Genomic DNA, 17,961 nt, shown 5'->3' on the forward strand with positions numbered 1-17,961 from the left:
CACACAGGGTTGATCAGGTTGTGCTGCTATTGGCCACCAGATGGCACCCCATTTAGCAGAAATCTTGGTCCTCAAACTTTTACCCAAAATATAATACATGGTTGACACATTTTCAATTTTTTTGGACAAAATTCCAGTAAGAAAACAAACTAAACATTTATTTCTTAAGGAAATACAAATGAGATTTTGTGATAGCTTATATGCTTTTATAACATAATATACAAAAGTATAAAAAAACATTGGTAGTAACAATATGGTAACAGAAAATAAAGCACAATGTAAAAAGTCCATATATATAATATATGTGCATACATGACGCCTGCGCCAAAACATATAGGAATAAGAAAGAGCATCAATCGCTCTGCCACCAAATGTATGAAAAAACAAAAATGATCATGACTCATGAAGGTTATTATAGTAAAAAGGCTTCTGACTGTCTGCAGGTGTAAGTACTTGCATAATATTTTTTTTTATTGAATAAGCAAATCAAACTAAATGTGTCTAATAAGCCTACCTATTTGCCCTCTTCTAGATGCATTTCATTTAAAATTCCTAAGATCAGTAAAGTAAATTAATCAGCAAATAAAAGTTGTTCATTTCTAAATCACCAAATTAATGATGGAAATGACTGAGCTGATATTAAACACTGATGTTTTCGATAGTGGAAAAATCCAATTTTAGCTGCTGGAAATGAAGCGAAGGCTAAAGCTAAGGAGGAATATAGTACAAATCCACCATAAAACAACAAACTTTATGTAATGTAATGTGCCAATAGCTGTGTTGTGTTTTTTGTTTAACTTCATACTGATAGTGGTTGGAGTCTGATGACCACAACTACAAATAAATGGGAAAGAAAGAGAGACAAACAACGAGAAGTTTGATTTAACCGCCAAAGCAGTGTCCGATGTAATCCATAAACATCCACAGTTTATGGCGTAACGCTCTGTGAGATAAGGTGGGAGGACTCGGCTGGATCTCATCTGCGGCTGAGGCCCAAAGCTAAGTGCTGCTAGCTGGCTGTTTCTTCTCAACTGTAAACTGTAGAAAGTCGTCGCACCTTCACTTGGCCTCCAGTTGCTTCAGCAGGGGGTTGGCCTCGCTCTCCGGGGTTTTGATGCTGTCCGTCCTGACAATACAGGTGGGGCGGTGTCGGTTAAGCATGAGGATCAGTTGCTGTCGTTCCAGCTTCAGCTCCTCAATCTGGGCTTTAAGGTCAGAGTTTAACATCTCTAGTCTCTCTGATTCCTGTGAGAGGGTGGAGAGAAAAGGGGGCAAAGATGGAGACAATGTTGTTTTGGCTATAAGATAAATATGTGAGCGTCTGAAAATAATGACAAAGTGATTAACTAGGTGTGTCTCACCTTTTGTAGATAATCTGTTCTCTCTTTCTTTTTGTTTCGACATCGAGCTGCAGCCACTTTGTTTTTCTCTCGCCTTCGTTTCCTCCTGTCGTCCTCTTCATCTCTCTAAACAGCAGTGCAGGTAAAAAGGTTTGAGGCTAAGTTGTGATGGACCTGCTGCACATTGGGAGACTCTTCATGTTTCAGTACAAAATGATGCTGAAATGAGTAAAAAATATCATCTCGCCTTCTTTATATTACATCTTCATTTGACTATAATAGAAGTATGCTTTGACCGTGCCTTCTTTAATACCATTATTAATAACCAAAGAAATGCTAAATAAAGAACTAACAGTGTTTTTATGTTCTACTTACTTTGCATGCATGTTGATCTGTCTCAGTCACAACATGCATGTTTAATGAGCATTTTTATTCTTGGAAGGGATACAACAGTATCATGTCTCACTATGTCCACTAGGTGGACCTGTTGATTAAGATATGACAACACTGTAAGTGCCAAGGTGCTTTCACTTCAGACAAACCTGTTTATGATATATATAAGGCACATTTTACACATAGTTAAGATAGAATCTGTATGATACATTCAAAATACTGCATTTGGTTTGTTGCATCTCTCCTTTATAATCCCATTCCATTAATTCCGTTAATGTTCAAACATCAGATTAGAAGCAAACATGCAAACTGAGTAAAAACTCCAAAATGTACTGTTTATGATGTTCATGATCTAGTTATCAGCTCCTCAATGTTGCCTATACCTCTGCTTTGATCACTAGGGGCCTCTTCCCCAGACTGTCCAGGAAGTGCAGAGGTGACAGCATTGTCCCGAACTCCTGGAAGTCCCCAAATTTGAGCTTGTCAGTCAGTGTGGTGGCTGAGATCCCAGCCAGTGGGCCCAGGCTGGGCAGGGAGCCTGCTGTCACAGAGGGATCTGGGATTTGTCCTGGCATCGCGTCAGACTCGGTCGAGACCACAGCTAAAGAGGAGGAGAAAAGAGGAGAAAATGGAAGACATAACTTAGATGGCAACCAAACCAGATCAATGAAAAGAACATAAAACTCTGTCTGCTCTGCTTGTTATAGTACATACTTTATGGTATGAGGTTAGAAAAAAAGCCATTTCTCAATAACAAATTAGCAGCAAATACACATGTAAGTGCTTTATTTGACCTACAGTCTGTTACAGAGCTTCAAGAAAGCATATGCCTGAGGTGCACTGCTCCTTTCTAGCAGTCAAACTGGCCTTACTGTGATGAATTGCTGGTCTGTTATAGGAGCCGGATGCTGAGGCTGCTCTCATTAGGCCATTTTATTATTTTAGTTATTTTTCTGGAATGAATATACAACCATTTACAGGGATCTTGGCAAGAATGTAACCTATTTAATCCCCAGAGATCAAAAGAGAGATGAACAGGGTACAAAGCAGACGTGAGCAGTTTCCCCTTTTATTTCAAGGAGCCGTTCCCAAGAAATATCTGTTAGCCGTGGTTTCCTCCTTATGGAGACTTGATGTCAGGGGAGTAAAAAGTGGCTGCCAAAATTCAGCATAATGAGTTAAAGTATGAACCCAAATTTAACTTGTTTGGTAGGTTTAGCCACATGAAAAATTTAAGTTGAAACAGTTTACTCATGTTTTGCGCAGAACCGTTTTTCACTATGTTTTGCACACTGGCAAATGCCCCAATTTGAAAATGCTGAAGGTGAACATTTAAAAATATCCAAAGACAATTGTGTGTGAAAGCAAACCAGCCAAAGACAGGAAATTACTATAACAACTCAGCGGATTTCCAAGCCACATGATGGAGCCAAAAACTACTATCTAAGGTCAATTACTCAGTGACATGTAGCCCACACTACAGGAATAAACAGGCAATATCTGATATACATACCACTACAGAAAGCAGGCTGTTATTATCTGTGAACACAAATGTATGGGAATTTTAAGGAAGGAGTGTACGTATGCCAATAAATATGCATCCACTAACTAGATAGAACATGAGAATCGCACTTGGGAAATAACTTTCAGTTTTCACACATCCCCAAACTACAGGTCAAAAAGACAAAGTGGAACTCTGCAGGCCACGCTTATGGCACTATAGGCAAATTTGTCTTAAAAGTGGTGCAAGTTAAACTGAAGTAATATGTAATAACATGCATTAGACATTTGGTTTGAAATGCTCACAAAAACACAAGCAAAAGCAAAAGACAAAGCTACCTTAACACCATCGTTCTTAAACGTTTTCATAAAAACCATAGGCTACAATATGGATCAATGACCATTTGAATATATTATTGTCTACAGTGAAGAATATGATTAAAACATTAAAACTAATAATTGTAACTTTAGTATACCACTAAAATGTCCAAGAAGTCAATTAACATACTGATTACACTGTATTATAGTTATTTGTGTTGAACCTTTACGTTATTATCAGTAGTTTAGTCATCTTAAGTCGACTGCATTGTGTTGCAGCGAGTGCACACTGAAGCCATTGGTCAACTTGAAAGCGGAAGTTTTTCTTCAGTGCGGCATTTATCTTACGTAACCTTGTCTTCCCATCAGAGAGCTGCAGTGATAAAACGTTACAGCTTTTATTTTCCAGCGGATTTTGCTTTAGATATCCACATTTTAGGAACCAATGCACAACACCAATGTAAAGGATAGACAGCTCTAACTAAGAACATTTTGTTCTGAATTGTGCACGCCGTGGTTCCATGTAAGAGGAGCATGCAAACAAAAGAAAACGATCTTTCTGTAGCATGCTAAATAAATTGTCAGGTCTACTTTGAACACCAAACTAAATCCCAGGTAAAACTCAGACTGCACTGAAAAGCACCATATAACCCAAAACATCACAGACCTTCTCGCTGCCTGCTCACAAACTATGCTCGTTAGGACCTATATGCGTGGCGCGCCAATAAGCTGTTTAGTAATGTAAAAACTGATTCAGCTCTCGACTTATGAAGTTTTGTTTACCGACCTGACTTTGATCCCAGGTGCAACAAATGTCCTTTCTTCTGGTCAGCCGAGGGTCGAGAGTAGATTTTAAAAAGTGGAAATCGTTGCATCAGACCGATTTAAAACGTGATCCCAATCTGGGAGTATTTGGGAATGCGGAAATTAGGCTATGCCAGCCAAACGTAAGAAGGGATGTAAAAAAGTACATAGTGGGAGCAGAAGTGGGGAAGTCGCACCGCTCCTCCCATAAAGAAACACTGAGGCTGCATACTGCAACGACAGAATATGGCTCAGATGGAGGCCTGGACTGAAAATACAGTAGAACCACTCATCTACAGTCAGCCCAATACACATGCCAAGAGACTATATGAAAATATATATATATATATATATATATTTTTTTTTTTACTAGGTTTTATGATATATTGAGATCAGTTTTTTAATGGAACACTTTTACCTTAACTTTGCCTTGCACATTATATGCATACTGTAAGGTCCTTTGTATGAATATAAGCTTAGAATTTAATAGAATAAAATGTAAATGTAACATGCACGCTGATAATTTTAATATTTTGACCTTGATATAGAAATAGATTTCTTAGAGACAGATTGCAAACACCACTGTGAATGTTGATTTATTGTAATTATTTAGCAGCATAGATAAGCAATCAATGCTCATTTTGACTTTTAAATTTAACAAATAAATCATAATCTGAAAAGGTAAAAAAATAAATCATAGGGTACATCTTGATAAGATATATAGTATATAGCACTGGATGTTTTCATGGAAAACTTTCAATGAGGTCAAACCACAGTTGATGACATTGAGGTATGTAGGTACTTAACGTAGATGAATATGTAAATACAACATTTACAGCAATCAATACACTATTGACACCAAAACCATACTGATACATTAAATTCCACATTACATATTAGATCTAGTAACAGATCAGATATATAGAAGCTCTGAAAATTATTTGGAATTTCTCAGCATGCGTTTTAAAATCAAAACTTACTTCAGTCCCTCCTGTAAAAAGCCATGCTTTTCGCTACATCACTCTGTTGGCTATTTATCTGGAGAAAGTTAATATGTTTGCTTAGTCACACACACACACAAGACATTTCATGAAGGTATTCCTTCAAGTGTTACAGCATATGTTGTTCATGTCATTTCAAAGTCAGGAACCTGCAAACAGAAAAACCAGAGAGATCACACGGATCACTTCCCTCTGTACATTATAAGGCTAGGAGAGTTGGAGAGTTGAGGAGATCAACAGATTCTGTTTTGCCCCCTCCACCTTTAAGACTGTCTAGTCCCTCTGTGAGAGAGTCTAGCTCGGGACACGCAAATGTGAACACAGACAGGTAGCTACTACAGGTGGGGGTGGAGGTCACCACAGGAGTGCTGAGAGGCTCCAGGTCGCTGGAAACAGACTTGTACAGGGTCTCCCAGTCCGAGACCCCAAGAGAACTGCTCAGATCTATGTCAGGCACGGATCGAGCTGTCTCCATGGGGGTTCTCTCCTCCAAACTGGGTAACATATTTTCCAGCAGCCCCTCTTTAATGTCCAGAGAGGACTCAAGATCGCAGATGTTGATTTCAGCACTGGCACACAGCAAGATATTGGAGTTCCCAGAGATGGCTGTGGATGGATCACTGGGGATGTCCATGTCCTGGAGCGAAGGAGCTTCCTGTGTGCCATCCTCTGGAAGTCTGTCCTCGTCTGGACTTAGCGTTAGCCCTGGGGATCCCGTGGGCTCCTGGAAAATAGACTCCAACTCTTCGGACATTTGGCACCCTGGTTTATGTGTGGCGAGGATAAATTCAAGTCGTTCTTTCTCTTTGAGGAGGTTGGCTATTTCCGTCTCCAGGGCTGCTTTTTCCTCCTCCAGCTTATCGGTCTCCTTCAGATAGATCGACATCCAGAATCATCCACATTGGAAAACACAAATAAACAGTGTGTGCTGATCAAAGCGGAGTACATGCGTCACTGTTTACTTACAGTTTGCAGTGTATCAGTAAGTTCCCTCCGTCTGTTGCGACACTTTGCTGCAGCCATTTTATTCCTCTCCCTCCTTATCCTCTTTTTCTCTTCCTCCTCTGGAGACAGCTGGGATGTGAAAGAAATAATTCAATTATTACCTTGAAGAATCCAGCCATTTCATCCTCTAATCCGCTACATCCATTGCCGGTTCACCCCTCTGAAGAATGGCAAAACCATGTTTCGCTGCAATGCGTCTAAAAATAGACCATTGTTGCAGACTTGCTGTGACCTGAATATAAATTGACTGTAAGGAAGGCACACAGCCAGCATACGGCACCAGAGGAGCATGCATAATAGCACTGTTGCACACAAGGACTTCAGATCTTTATATGTAAATTTACACTATTGACTATTCTGTCCAATGGCAGGTAGACTTCATCTGAGCTAACCTACCTGCTCTGTTTTCCCCTTTCTGACAGCATTTTTGCCCTTGTTCCCGCCCACTTTGGGTGTTGCCTGGTGAGAACTTTGTGGTTCATTGGCTTGCTTGCTACCCAGAGACGGGGAGACAGATGTAATAATCGTAGGCTGGACCATCCACTGGAAATCTGGGGTAGAGGAAATTGCAGTGACTGTTGGAACAAATGGAGTGTCTTCAACACTCATGTCTCGGCAGAGCTCCTGGAGAAAAAAAAAAAAAAAAAAAAAAAAAATAAAATAAATCGACAATGAGGAATAGAATAGATTTTTTTTTTTTTTAAATAAATCTATTCCCATGCTGGCTTCAAGTGGATCTTATTGTGATGACAATCATCAATAAAACCTACAAATCATGTTTAGAGTCTAAAACAGAGGGTAGCCTGGATGTGTTAGATTATGTTGAAATCTACCCAACCAGAAATAGCCTTCTCCAGATCAATATTTGACTTTATCATTGTTTCTGACGTCAACACTGACGCAGAGAAGCTGTGGAGTCTCCTGGATGGATTTATTTTTCTCAATGAACCGCTGCATCGACACGCTCACATTTGGTCCCAGGACGTCGGGATCATAACAACCCGAACAACGGTGCTAATTTGTCACGTTTCTGCCTTCATTTATTCCTGGTCCCATTATATATCACGTGTCAAAAATGATGTTTAAAAATAACGCGCACCCAGTTAATTAAAATCCTATCAATCAGTTCCACCTCCCCTCCCCCCACCACGAAGAAAAAAAAAAAAACATCTAGTCTGTGAACCCCTTAAAAAAGGGGTTGTTTAACCTGCTTGTAAACGGAGCGCCTCCTAGAATGCGTGTTGAATGTATGATCAACAAAGCCATTCATACCTTTGGATTACTCTCTAAGGAGGAAGCTGGAGAGCTCGCCTCTTCTGGCGTCTTCTGGAAGAGTGTCCCGACAGGAGACTCTGTCCGGCAGGTGGGGGAAACTGAATCCATGTCAGGCCGTCAGGTTGTTATGATAAATCGCGAGGGAAAAAAACAAGTCCTGATCAATGACAAATATGACTCTGGCCTTCAGCTGGGCAGAGCGGCTCGGGTTTTTCCTCCAGGTATATACCTGGTAACTGGACGACTTGAATGCAAGCCCCTCCTTTTATGCTCTGCTAGAATTTTATGAATGAACCAAGACTGTACCATCAGCGGAGGGGAAGGGTGGTCAGACTGACTTCCACACAGGCCTACATTTCAGGGTAAAAAAACATTTTTTTTCCTCTTCTATATTTTCTCCATGAATAATATGTTACAATATTTCTTAGAACTGGTAATAACGTCGTCCCCGCACGAAAGCCACGGTTTTCACTCCCATTCACAAATATCGGCTTCATATGAATGCAATGTGGGGTGAGAGTCAGCCTATTTATAAATACACTTAATCACATACATAATGTAGCCATTTCCTGGGCGAAAAAAAAACTTGGATGTCCTGGTACATTCATTTATTCAAGGGTAAAAGACATTAAGCAATTAAGAGTAGGCTACATAAATAGCCGAACATCCACGGATTTTGTTTATTAATGTTAAAGCTAATTTAATTGCAAGGTCGACGCGACGCATTTTGCACGATCATTTCAAAAATATAGTAGGCCTATGTCAACTATAGTTTACATATTTTCTCAGTTTGCATATATTCCTCTCTCCATTTCATATATGAACATATCCCATATTTTTTACTTCTGACAGAGCTCTGGGTAAACTCAGCACTTTGGGGCGGCCTTTTTCTAAGATAAGAATCGAGGGCTGCTAGCAGACATAATTGAACTGATGCGGAATTGTTTACTTGGGGAGGATGAGGTGAAGAGGGGGTGGTGATGAGGAGAGGTAGCCTATGTGGAGGCGGAGAGGTCACGTGAAATGACCCGGAACTAGAGGGAGGAGAACGAGGGGGGGGGGGCTGCGTTTGACAGGAGCAGCATCATCCACTCTAGCAGCATGTCTCGGCTCTGCGTTTTCCTGCTGATCGCTGTCCTTTTGGACCCGATGTTTTCTATTAGCCTACATTCTACCTGCCGGACAACTCTGGAAAACGTCTACAAAATAACACCTACAACAATGTGTTGGTCTTAGGCGAGTACGAAGTCAGCGAACATCCAAAAACTAGGCTGGGCGACAACTCATTTGAAGGTGCGTAAGGTGTAACATGGTAAACCTTTCTAGACTATTTGTCTTGGCAAATAGACTCTTTGTATTTTAACGTCAAAAATGCAAGATTACAAATAAAAAAAATGTTTTTATAGACAATCTTGTAAATACTCATACTGTTTAATTTGTATTAAATGGGGGGCGGGGCAGTGGTGTAGTCTAATGTATTTTAGCGGGTATACTGTTCTACATAAATACATGTACCAGAATGGACATATCAAAGTGGGGCGTCTGGGTCTGCTCCCCCAAGGAAATTTTGAGCGTCAAAGACTTAATTTTCTGCATTTTCATACACTTTAATGCACCAATATAGTGGAAATACCTGTATTCAGCCTATGCGAAGGAAAACACAGATGACAATTCAAAAATATAATGGAAAGTATGTTGTTATGTGCATTTTTACACATTTTTAGGTGGGTAAATGGAAATCCTGGAGCTTTCTTAGTGGGTATTACTGCCTATACCTGCATATCACGTAGACTACACCACTGGGGCGGGGTGACACTTATATCAATATAATATTGGTTTATCATTCGGCTTTACTTCATTGACATGAGTAGGCCCAGCGCGTTGATCATTGAGAGATGGTACCAAAGCCCCTCTGTTAACTCTTTCCTCAGATCACTGATTCTTTTGATGACACATTGTATACCCAGGAAAATGCCACAAAAGGGAACTTTTCATTCGCCACAGAAAATCACCAGTTTGACGTTTGCTTCAACAGCTGATCTCCAATGGGTGAGTGAGGTTTTGGAAGAAAAAAAATAAAGAATTTAAAATGTGAAAGAAATGCAATCTTTACTCAATTAATTATAAGTGAGAGAAGGAATATTACAACTCAAATGGACAAACACTTTATAAATGATTGGTGGTTGACTATGGAAGCCAAAGACGCATGATTGGGGTGATCCAAAATCTAATAATAACTATTTTCTGTCAAATAACATATGTCATTAGGCAGTGGGTGGGTCCCAGACCAACTGGTTCAACTGGACATTGAGCACGGCTTGGAAGCAAAGAACTCCAAAGAGGTGAGGGACCCTGTTAATACTATTCTAATCCAAACTTTCACACTCTGTTGCATATGACTTTATCCACTTGAAGAAACAAGGGGAAGAGATGCAACAAACAAATGGTAAATTAATAGAGCAAAAATGTTTAGTGAATAACTAAATCACCATTTGGGCAGAAAATTGCACCTGCACTGCTCTTTTTGTGTTTACATTGTCTCTTTTGGCCAAATCCCTATATGTGATTTTTGCCCTGAAACTATCACCTTGATTAAAGTGTAAAAAAACATCACTATTTAACTGCTGTTTCCTATCTTAAAAACAGAATCCACCAATATGCAAATTCTGCTGTTCAGCATCATCTCCGTCGGCTGTTTTCTTGCGTTGGCCACGTGGCAGACTTTTTATTTGAGACGATTCTTGAAGACCAGGAAGTTGATTGAGTAAACATGTTTTTCGAGCACAACCTGGATCCTGATGGACTACACGTTTGGGAACATGGTCCCTACAATGTGCCTTTTGCTGGGTTTCTGATTATGGATCACATTTCATTCAGGTTTTATTTGAAGGACTTCATTGAAAAAACAGATGCTTTTCCCCCCCTAAATCATTTGTTGTGCTCACCAGGAAATATCTATATTTATTTTAAGAATGGTGTTTTTGCTTCCTTTTATTTGACTATATTTCCTCTTTTTGTGTACTTACCAAACTAAAGGTTATCAATTTCTGACAATATGTTGTTTATATAAATAGCAAAGTCTTCCTATGAATTTACAGGTGCTTTAGTATAAAACAAAAGGTTTCTGCTACAGGGCTTTGGGGAGGAATTTGACTATGTGAACCATTTAATCAGAGAGTTATGAGTTACAATTTATTTAGTTGACAGTAAACTACACATTCAAAAATAAAATACACACCCACTTATCTATTTCCATATAGTTCCCACGCCTTATACATTCTTCTTAGCTTTTGGAGGTTGGGTTTCTGGAATTCCTGCAGGGGACAAGAATGCTTAGTCACCACCAGATTGCTGTGCTGTGAAATGCCTTAAATAGTACATTTGGTATAAGTTCAGATGTGCTTTTCCATTCTGGTACCTGCTCGTCTTTGTCCAAATGGAGGGTGTCTACTAAGGGAGCAATGGAGGGACGGCCATGGGCACACTGGAAGGGCAGCTGGCAGGCAGACAAGGACGCCACCAAGCTGCAGCATTCATCTCTATTCAGGCTGTCATTGAATTTGATGGCACCTGTTTAACGCATACATGTATATATATATGATTCGTATGAAGATTTCAATGTAACTGAAATATATTGAATCATCTGTTATGGAGATTTTCTTAGCTCCCATAGATACTCAAATATCGAACAAAAAAAGCACAGAGAACACAGAGATGGTTAAAGGTGAGTATTGCAAATACAGTAGTTTATGTAATTAATCACAGGGAAGCTACAGAGGAAAAGTCATCAAGTCTTATCAATTCAGTTTTCCAAGGCAGCTCCCAAAGAAAGGTTTGTGCACATTGATTTTATACTGTTTTAGAGACAAAGAACTTTTTTCTGATTGGAATACAGCCCAAAAAATTAATCTCTTGTTATCCTATTAAAAGGATTCTTTACAATAGTCTATTATCATCGGACAACAGACTTCAAGCAATATCCGCTTTATCCTATGACAGAACAGTTTCTTCCTGCCGTACGCATGTAGGCTATATGGTGTAACTTGTGCTCTGGTGGAATGTGCTGTCCTGTCACAGGAAACACTAAATAATGAGACTACAGTGTGCAGCAACACAAAGACACAGAGCATACAGAAAATGAACACAGAGTATTTAGGAAATGTAAAATGATAATTAATAAAACTCAAAGAATAATAATTTCTTTTACACATCAATGAAGAAAAAGTAAACTGAAAGATCGAGAGAAGACATGTAACCTTACCATGGCATGCTAGGGAGGCTAGCACCTTCAGCACAGTGAGAGGCAGAGTTCCTCTCACTCGACCAGTTGAGCGGAGTAACTGAGACAAAGAATAAGAAACAATACATTTTACCCTTTATTGAATAAGATAATTTCTCCCAACAAAAAGGTTTAGAGCCTCAAAAAGAGATTTACCTCAATCTGCTCTTGAAGATACTCCTGATGTGTGATTATTGGCGGGGGGAGAAGCAAAATGGTAAACATAAGGTGATGCCTTATGGCTAAATGAGCGATACAATAGATCGTCTAAATATGAAAGTCTTACCTCAACAATAGGCTTGATAACAGATGGTCTCCCCCGCCTGATCTCATTACTCTCCTTTTCCATGAAGCACAGTGGTACCTTCCTTACAAAAACGTGTGGATCTGCTTCCTGTGAGAACTTCACTTCCAGGCCCAAACAACGCAAATGTGCCTGACAAGACCTGTAAGAGGAAGGGTCCAGAATACAGAAAACACTGCTCAACAATAATGCTAATGTAATAATGTCCATGGTATGTAATAATGTCCATGGTATGAAATAAAAAAACTCAAGTTTGTCAGTAGACATCAGAATTTAGTATAGTCAAGCAATTATCAAAAATACTAGTTAAAGTTAAAAACAAGCTGTGTAGTGCTGTTTAACAAAAAATAAAATAGCCGCACACAGCAATGGTGAAAGGTTGGTTTAAACATTTAGAGCGTAGCCACAGGCAAGAGTTTAGTTTGTTTCTGGTTAAGAAGATGTCATTTGAGGGATGATAATAGGCTTCTGAGGTGAGTGACTGTGTATCGGTGAGGCCTCGTGCCATCAAGGAAAGTAGATCAGAACATCTGAACAAAGGGATCAGAGCTCCAGGACATCCTTGCTTTAACTCCTTCCTGTAACCATAATCAAGATGGAAATGAGGCAGATTGATGCCGTTATAGAGCCATTACCCTCCTTGTCCAAATAAGGTAGTGACTCCTTCCACTGTCTGAAAAAAAAAAACTGACATGATTTTTTTGACAGTGCTCCAATTACAAAACAAATGCAGTCAACAAAACTTTGGATTTAACTTTGAGAGGCATTTGATGGCGTACACTCTACTATTAATACAGGCTGCCACAGCAATAGAGTGCTGATGCTACTGAATGATGGCATGGGAGCCAAAGTGCTACGCAACAGCTAAAACGGGGGTGAAATGAGGCTGCATCACTGCACCCGCCCTTTTTGTCACATTTATTGCTACCATCCTTCATCTCATTGCCAAAATCTGCTGCTGGGTGTCTCCGTTGTAGTACAGAGCAGACAGCGAGCTCTTAAACCTCAACCAGTTAAAGGCCAACTGCAGGGTAAGGTAATCCATCAAGCAATGACAATCGCACATAAGTAAAAAAACAGCGATGGATCCTAAACGCCTTCACAAAAGCATACAGGCTGTGGTTCCTGAATAAAGACGACCAAGGTCCCGCATCAGCCATTAGTAGACTAACTAGTCATCAAGCATTTAAAAAAAAAAGAAGACATTTTATCCTAAAATTGGCAGCGTTCTGTCATCGAAAATCGGACGCTGACTTTATATATATATATATATATATATATATATATATATATATATATATTTATATTAACATGAGATGTGCTAGGCGCAGCCAATAATTTTTGAAAATCGAGTATTGGATCAAGTTTCTTTTGCCATACTTACTTAGCATATTTACATTCTCAAACTCAGTAGTATCTGCCTTTCTGCCAAGTGTACTGTTTTTTACAGGTATTCCTATTAGCTTGTTGTACTGTACATATAATAAAAACACACCTAAGCAGCCTAAGCTCTTCTTCTGTTACACTGATCTCGAGAGGTGGCAAAATGGTTGATGAACACAGACGTCTCTCCCCTGGTGCATCTGGGTCATCCTCATAGGAATCTATGACAGAACATACAGTTATGACTGTGGTATTACATCAGGGTCCCAGCAACAGCATTGTTAATGTAACATTTCATTCCTAATATTAATACTGTGCATTGTGCGTTTGTTTTTACCTGCAACTAGATTTTCAAGTCTAACTCTCTCGTGTGCAGCGTGTTGATCCACCAGCACCAGAAGGTTTCCTGTGGTTTCAATATCAAATGCATGAGATGCTGATAAAACAACAAAGTGAAGTGAAAGAATGAAGTGAAGTTCCTGTCTATACCTTCAGTTTCATTGAGTGCTGCAGGCTCTTCCTCTCTTGTATTGATAAGACATGCAAGGAACTTTTTATCCACTTGATGAATAACCTATAAGGTAATTAAATAGCTATTAATTCATAACATCAATGAAGGTGAAATGGCTAAAGGCATTATAATGAAAATTTTGTTAAACATTTAAAAAGGAAACCCAAAGAGAAATTTGCCTTCATTGAACAAATCATGGCCTTAGAAAAACGGTATGGAAACAGGATGTTGTGGATCTTGACAGCCAGTCCGTCAGCTTGCCCACTTGATATGTCCACACCAACCTGTTGGCACAGTAGAGTTCAAAATGTATTATTTAAACAGCATTAAAATTCAATTTGGAAAGTGTATTGAGACATTACACTTTAGAACAGATAAAACAAGTAAATCTTTTTAATCCTTGCAAAATCTGTACAAAGTAAACACAAAAGTTTTGTTTACCGTAGGAGGTCGAACAAATACGGGATTATTCCATTTTGAGTACAACAACGTAAGTGAGTTGGAGCTCTTACCATTGGCATCTGTTAAAACAGACAAGACTATACGTGAACACAAACAAGACAATATTACATTTTGTATATTGTGTGTGTGTTTTAGGCACCCTTCAGTTTGCAATCTGATCCGTCGGTGGGGTACCTCTGTCATCAAGCCCTGAACTAATCACTCTCTCTGTCCTGGATTTTGGTAGGAAGGGCAACACTAGATCCACCTGAAATGGGTAGCATCTATGTTCCATCCCTACAGTTTAAGGAACAGAAACAGTATTGTTGGTTAATGTTGAGTGCTACTTTCAGTTACTATCATGTCAACATAACCCGCTGAAAAGAACAGAAAAAATACTAACTCACCTGTTTCAGAGATGATAACGGCCATATTGGAGACATCAGATGTACAGCGCACTTGTGTTTCTTCAGTAGGTGGGTCTTCGTATCGGCTGAGTCCAGTCACTTTGTTGACGTAAACTGTCTTTCCCACAGATGTATCGTAGTGATGAAGCCAGTCCCCCGATGTCGTAGCCTCTTCCTTCTCAGCCAGCAGAGGATCTGTCCTGCAACCTGGGACTGGCTCAGGATTCAAACCACAGTCATTCTCGTTGTTACTGCTGTCTTGGCTACCATCATTACTACTATGACAGGTATTGTCCTGCAAAGCAGTCCTGGACAGGTGTGTTAATACTTTTGAATCATCTGTCCTGTGTTGTTTCAAATGGTTGAGTTTAGCTGCCAAAGAGGTTTTGCCTCTATTCTGCCCTGAGACTGGTTTTAACCTGGTGAATGCTGAGAGGGTTGGTGGGCTTCGAAGGATGCTCTGTGTCTCTTCTGTTTCTGTTTCTATAACTCCACCATTTTGCTGATCTTTCCGGCAAACCGACAAATTCTGGGAATTCAAGACAAAGCTGTCTGTATGAGGAAGTCTAGTGTTATTCTGAGTTTCTTGATAGGGTAATTTTAGTTCATCAGATTTTCCATATACTCTTCTAAACTTCTCAAGGGATCCAGACTCCTTGTATAAGGCCAATTTTTGACAAGTTGCAAGTCTGGGAATTTTTGGGGGAATGATAGGAGTGAAGTCTTTGCATGGTTTCTGACAAATTCTGTCATTGCCTGCATGCAGTGAGATTTTGCGTTTTGATGCAAGGGATCTCTCTTTACATAGAAATACTGACTTGTTGATTTGGGACAGGTCCTGAGTCAGCAGCTTTTCGTGAACGTATGGATCAGACAAACTGATCTTTCGGTTACTTACTAAAGTATGTTCATGTCCTCCTGCACTCTGGCAGTCCGGTAACTGTTGCTCAATTCTGTTTAAATCAGGCTGAATATGTTGAGTGATGCTGTCTAGTGAAGTCATGTTGCTGGTTGAGGTAGCATTATTTAATTGTATTTCTTTTTCTTTTGAGAGTTCCTGTTTTTCACTTTCTAGTTGTCTGACTGAACTTGACATACATAAGATTGGAGAGCCTTCCCCTGCTTCACTGAATGTTGGCTCCACTTCTTCAGTAATGTGATTATCAGATGTAGGTTCAAGTCTAGCCAGATCACACTGTGGCTCATATCTATATTCTTTGTTTATGCTTCCTTCACTTTTTATCTTTAAAAACTCATCTGCAGTTATCTTTTTCTTCCCCTGTTGTTCAGTCTCTTCTTTGCACTCCATCTGACCAGACTCCCGGCTAACATTGTCCTCACATAAACGGTCATCTTTGCTCTTTCGATGAACAGGATCAGATGCCAGTTTCATTCCAATACTGCAATCTAGTGTGGAAGCACTGCTAGTTGCTTGACCACCATTGCCACTATCTGTATTGTGTGCGCTAAACAGTTCGGGAGGCAAGTAGTCCAAGTCTTCTTGAGAAAGCTCCGCCACCAAATTCTCCCTGCTCAGGAATGCTTTTACTGCCTCTTCGATACAGAGCAAAATGCGGTCCCAATCTTTGAACTCTATTAGAGTTTTGGCAGGCTCAAGACATATGTCATAATCTGAGTAAGAACATTTAATATTGATGATGTATACTCCATGCAGTTCTTGGCTTCGTTTGTGCTTTGGACTCCTGATAGCAGACTGCCCATCTGGACTGCCATTTTTCTGATTTGAACTGCTCAGTCTGCGTAGGAGAAAGTTCAGGAGCTTGTGTATCCGTGTTTTCAGCAGCAGTCTGTCATTTACGTACAGGAACTGTAAGCTGTTGTTGTAGTGGCCTTCTTTGCCAATGTAACCAATCACTTCAAACTGTCCGTGTGTGTAGCTGATTTCTCCAAGTTTCTGTGCTCGTCCAAGACTGTGTATCTGAATAAACCTATGGTAGGTGTTTCTAGCTTTAGGAAGCTGCACCATCATGGCTCCTGTGCAGTCGTTCTTCAGGGTGAAAGACACAGAGGGATGCATCAGAGAAATAGCCTCCACTCTGTGTCTGATCCTCTCACCCTCCAGGACTGCATCCATCCTCTTCCTCCGGACTGGCATGTTGTGGAGGAAGTTACAAATAACAACAGTTGTCCCCGCGGAGGGTCGAGCATTATCTGCTTCAAACACATCCATGCCCTTGCCATCCTTGAAGATTTTAACGTGAGTTTTCACTGATGATCTGGTCCGGGATGAGATTTCAACTAGTGTGGCGAGAGAAACTAAACTTGCCAGTGCTTCTCCTCTGAAACCATACCACCGGAGGTTGTCCAGGTCTTCAACAGATCTGCATTTGCTTGTGTGGTATCGGTTTCCCACGCACTCCATATCCTCAGCGTTTATCCCGGCACCGTTGTCGATTACCTGAACTTTGAACGCCTCCATGTCCATCCTGACTCCCACACAGGTCGCCTCTGCATCGATGCTGTTTAGGATAAGCTCCTCTAAACACTGCTGAAGCGAGGGGATAGCGACACCGGAGCGAAGTTTCCCCTGAACCTCTTTAGTCAAACACTTAATCATTGTGTTCTTTAAAGTCGCTGTTATCTTGATATATTCAGTCTCTTACCTGTTCCCGACAGACTACACAGTAATAAATTAGTCGTCTTGCTTAAAATTGGCCGTTGCTAACATTAGCTTAGCTAACACTAGCTAACTCCATGAGCTCCAACCAAGGTTCCAACATGACATTTTGACTGCGACTTTTTTTTTTTTTAAAAGTCGGGTTACACTCATAGACTGTATATAAAAGGTTGCACTGCTTGTTCATATAATTAAAATAAACTATCGGAAGTCCATGCTAAAAAGTCATTGACATATATAAAAAAGTAAAATCTTAGTAGCTGTTTACAGTCAACGTGTAGGTAACAAGAGATGACCGTAGCAACTAACGTTAACAGCCGAAGCTAACAGTGCCATCTTCTGGTGTGAAGGACTTAACAATT

The 17,961-nt window shown here is 40.0% G+C and overlaps 3 protein-coding genes and 1 pseudogene across 7 annotated transcripts; 1 reads left to right on the forward strand and 3 right to left on the reverse strand.

The window, feature by feature from the left end:
• Nucleotides 1-251: 251 nt before the first annotated feature.
• Nucleotides 252-4,550, reverse strand: jdp2a (Jun dimerization protein 2a). The gene is made up of 4 exons (XM_028565979.1): nucleotides 4,339-4,550; nucleotides 2,117-2,334; nucleotides 1,362-1,466; nucleotides 252-1,245 (listed from the first exon to the last, which is right to left on the reverse strand). The coding sequence occupies exons 1-4, from the start codon at nucleotides 4,424-4,426 to the stop codon at nucleotides 1,060-1,062; spliced, it is 597 nt and encodes a 198-aa protein (XP_028421780.1). The 5' UTR covers nucleotides 4,427-4,550; the 3' UTR covers nucleotides 252-1,059.
• A 395-nt stretch (nucleotides 4,551-4,945) lies between these two features.
• Nucleotides 4,946-6,743, reverse strand: fosaa (v-fos FBJ murine osteosarcoma viral oncogene homolog Aa). Its single transcript, XM_028565368.1, has 2 exons — nucleotides 6,323-6,743; nucleotides 4,946-6,224 (listed from the first exon to the last, which is right to left on the reverse strand). Exons 1-2 carry the CDS (start codon nucleotides 6,377-6,379, stop codon nucleotides 5,556-5,558), a joined length of 726 nt encoding a protein of 241 aa, XP_028421169.1. The 5' UTR covers nucleotides 6,380-6,743; the 3' UTR covers nucleotides 4,946-5,555.
• Nucleotides 6,744-6,898: 155 nt separating this feature from the next.
• Nucleotides 6,899-17,930, reverse strand: mlh3 (mutL homolog 3 (E. coli)). 5 transcript variants are annotated; one of them, XM_028565364.1, is made up of 13 exons: nucleotides 14,962-17,930; nucleotides 14,750-14,851; nucleotides 14,555-14,634; nucleotides 14,293-14,397; nucleotides 14,092-14,176; nucleotides 13,940-14,008; nucleotides 13,715-13,823; nucleotides 12,202-12,361; nucleotides 12,072-12,095; nucleotides 11,898-11,976; nucleotides 11,055-11,206; nucleotides 10,875-10,950; nucleotides 6,899-6,985 (listed from the first exon to the last, which is right to left on the reverse strand). In XM_028565364.1, exons 1-12 carry the CDS (start codon nucleotides 17,537-17,539, stop codon nucleotides 10,879-10,881), a joined length of 3,615 nt encoding a protein of 1,204 aa, XP_028421165.1. In that variant the 5' UTR covers nucleotides 17,540-17,930; the 3' UTR covers nucleotides 6,899-6,985; nucleotides 10,875-10,878. The 5 variants fall into 5 exon arrangements, with proteins under 5 accessions (XP_028421165.1, XP_028421166.1, XP_028421164.1 ...); XM_028565365.1 differs by having other exon boundaries at nucleotides 6,959-6,985; nucleotides 10,879-10,950; XM_028565363.1 differs by lacking the exon at nucleotides 6,899-6,985 and adding an exon at nucleotides 7,663-7,734.
• LOC114546538 (transmembrane emp24 domain-containing protein 10-like) lies at nucleotides 8,670-11,107 on the forward strand (annotated as a pseudogene).
• Nucleotides 17,931-17,961: the final 31 nt, after the last annotated feature.

This window comes from Perca flavescens, chromosome 20, assembly GCF_004354835.1.
Source record: "Perca flavescens isolate YP-PL-M2 chromosome 20, PFLA_1.0, whole genome shotgun sequence".
Taxonomy (NCBI): Eukaryota; Metazoa; Chordata; class Actinopteri; order Perciformes; family Percidae; genus Perca; species Perca flavescens.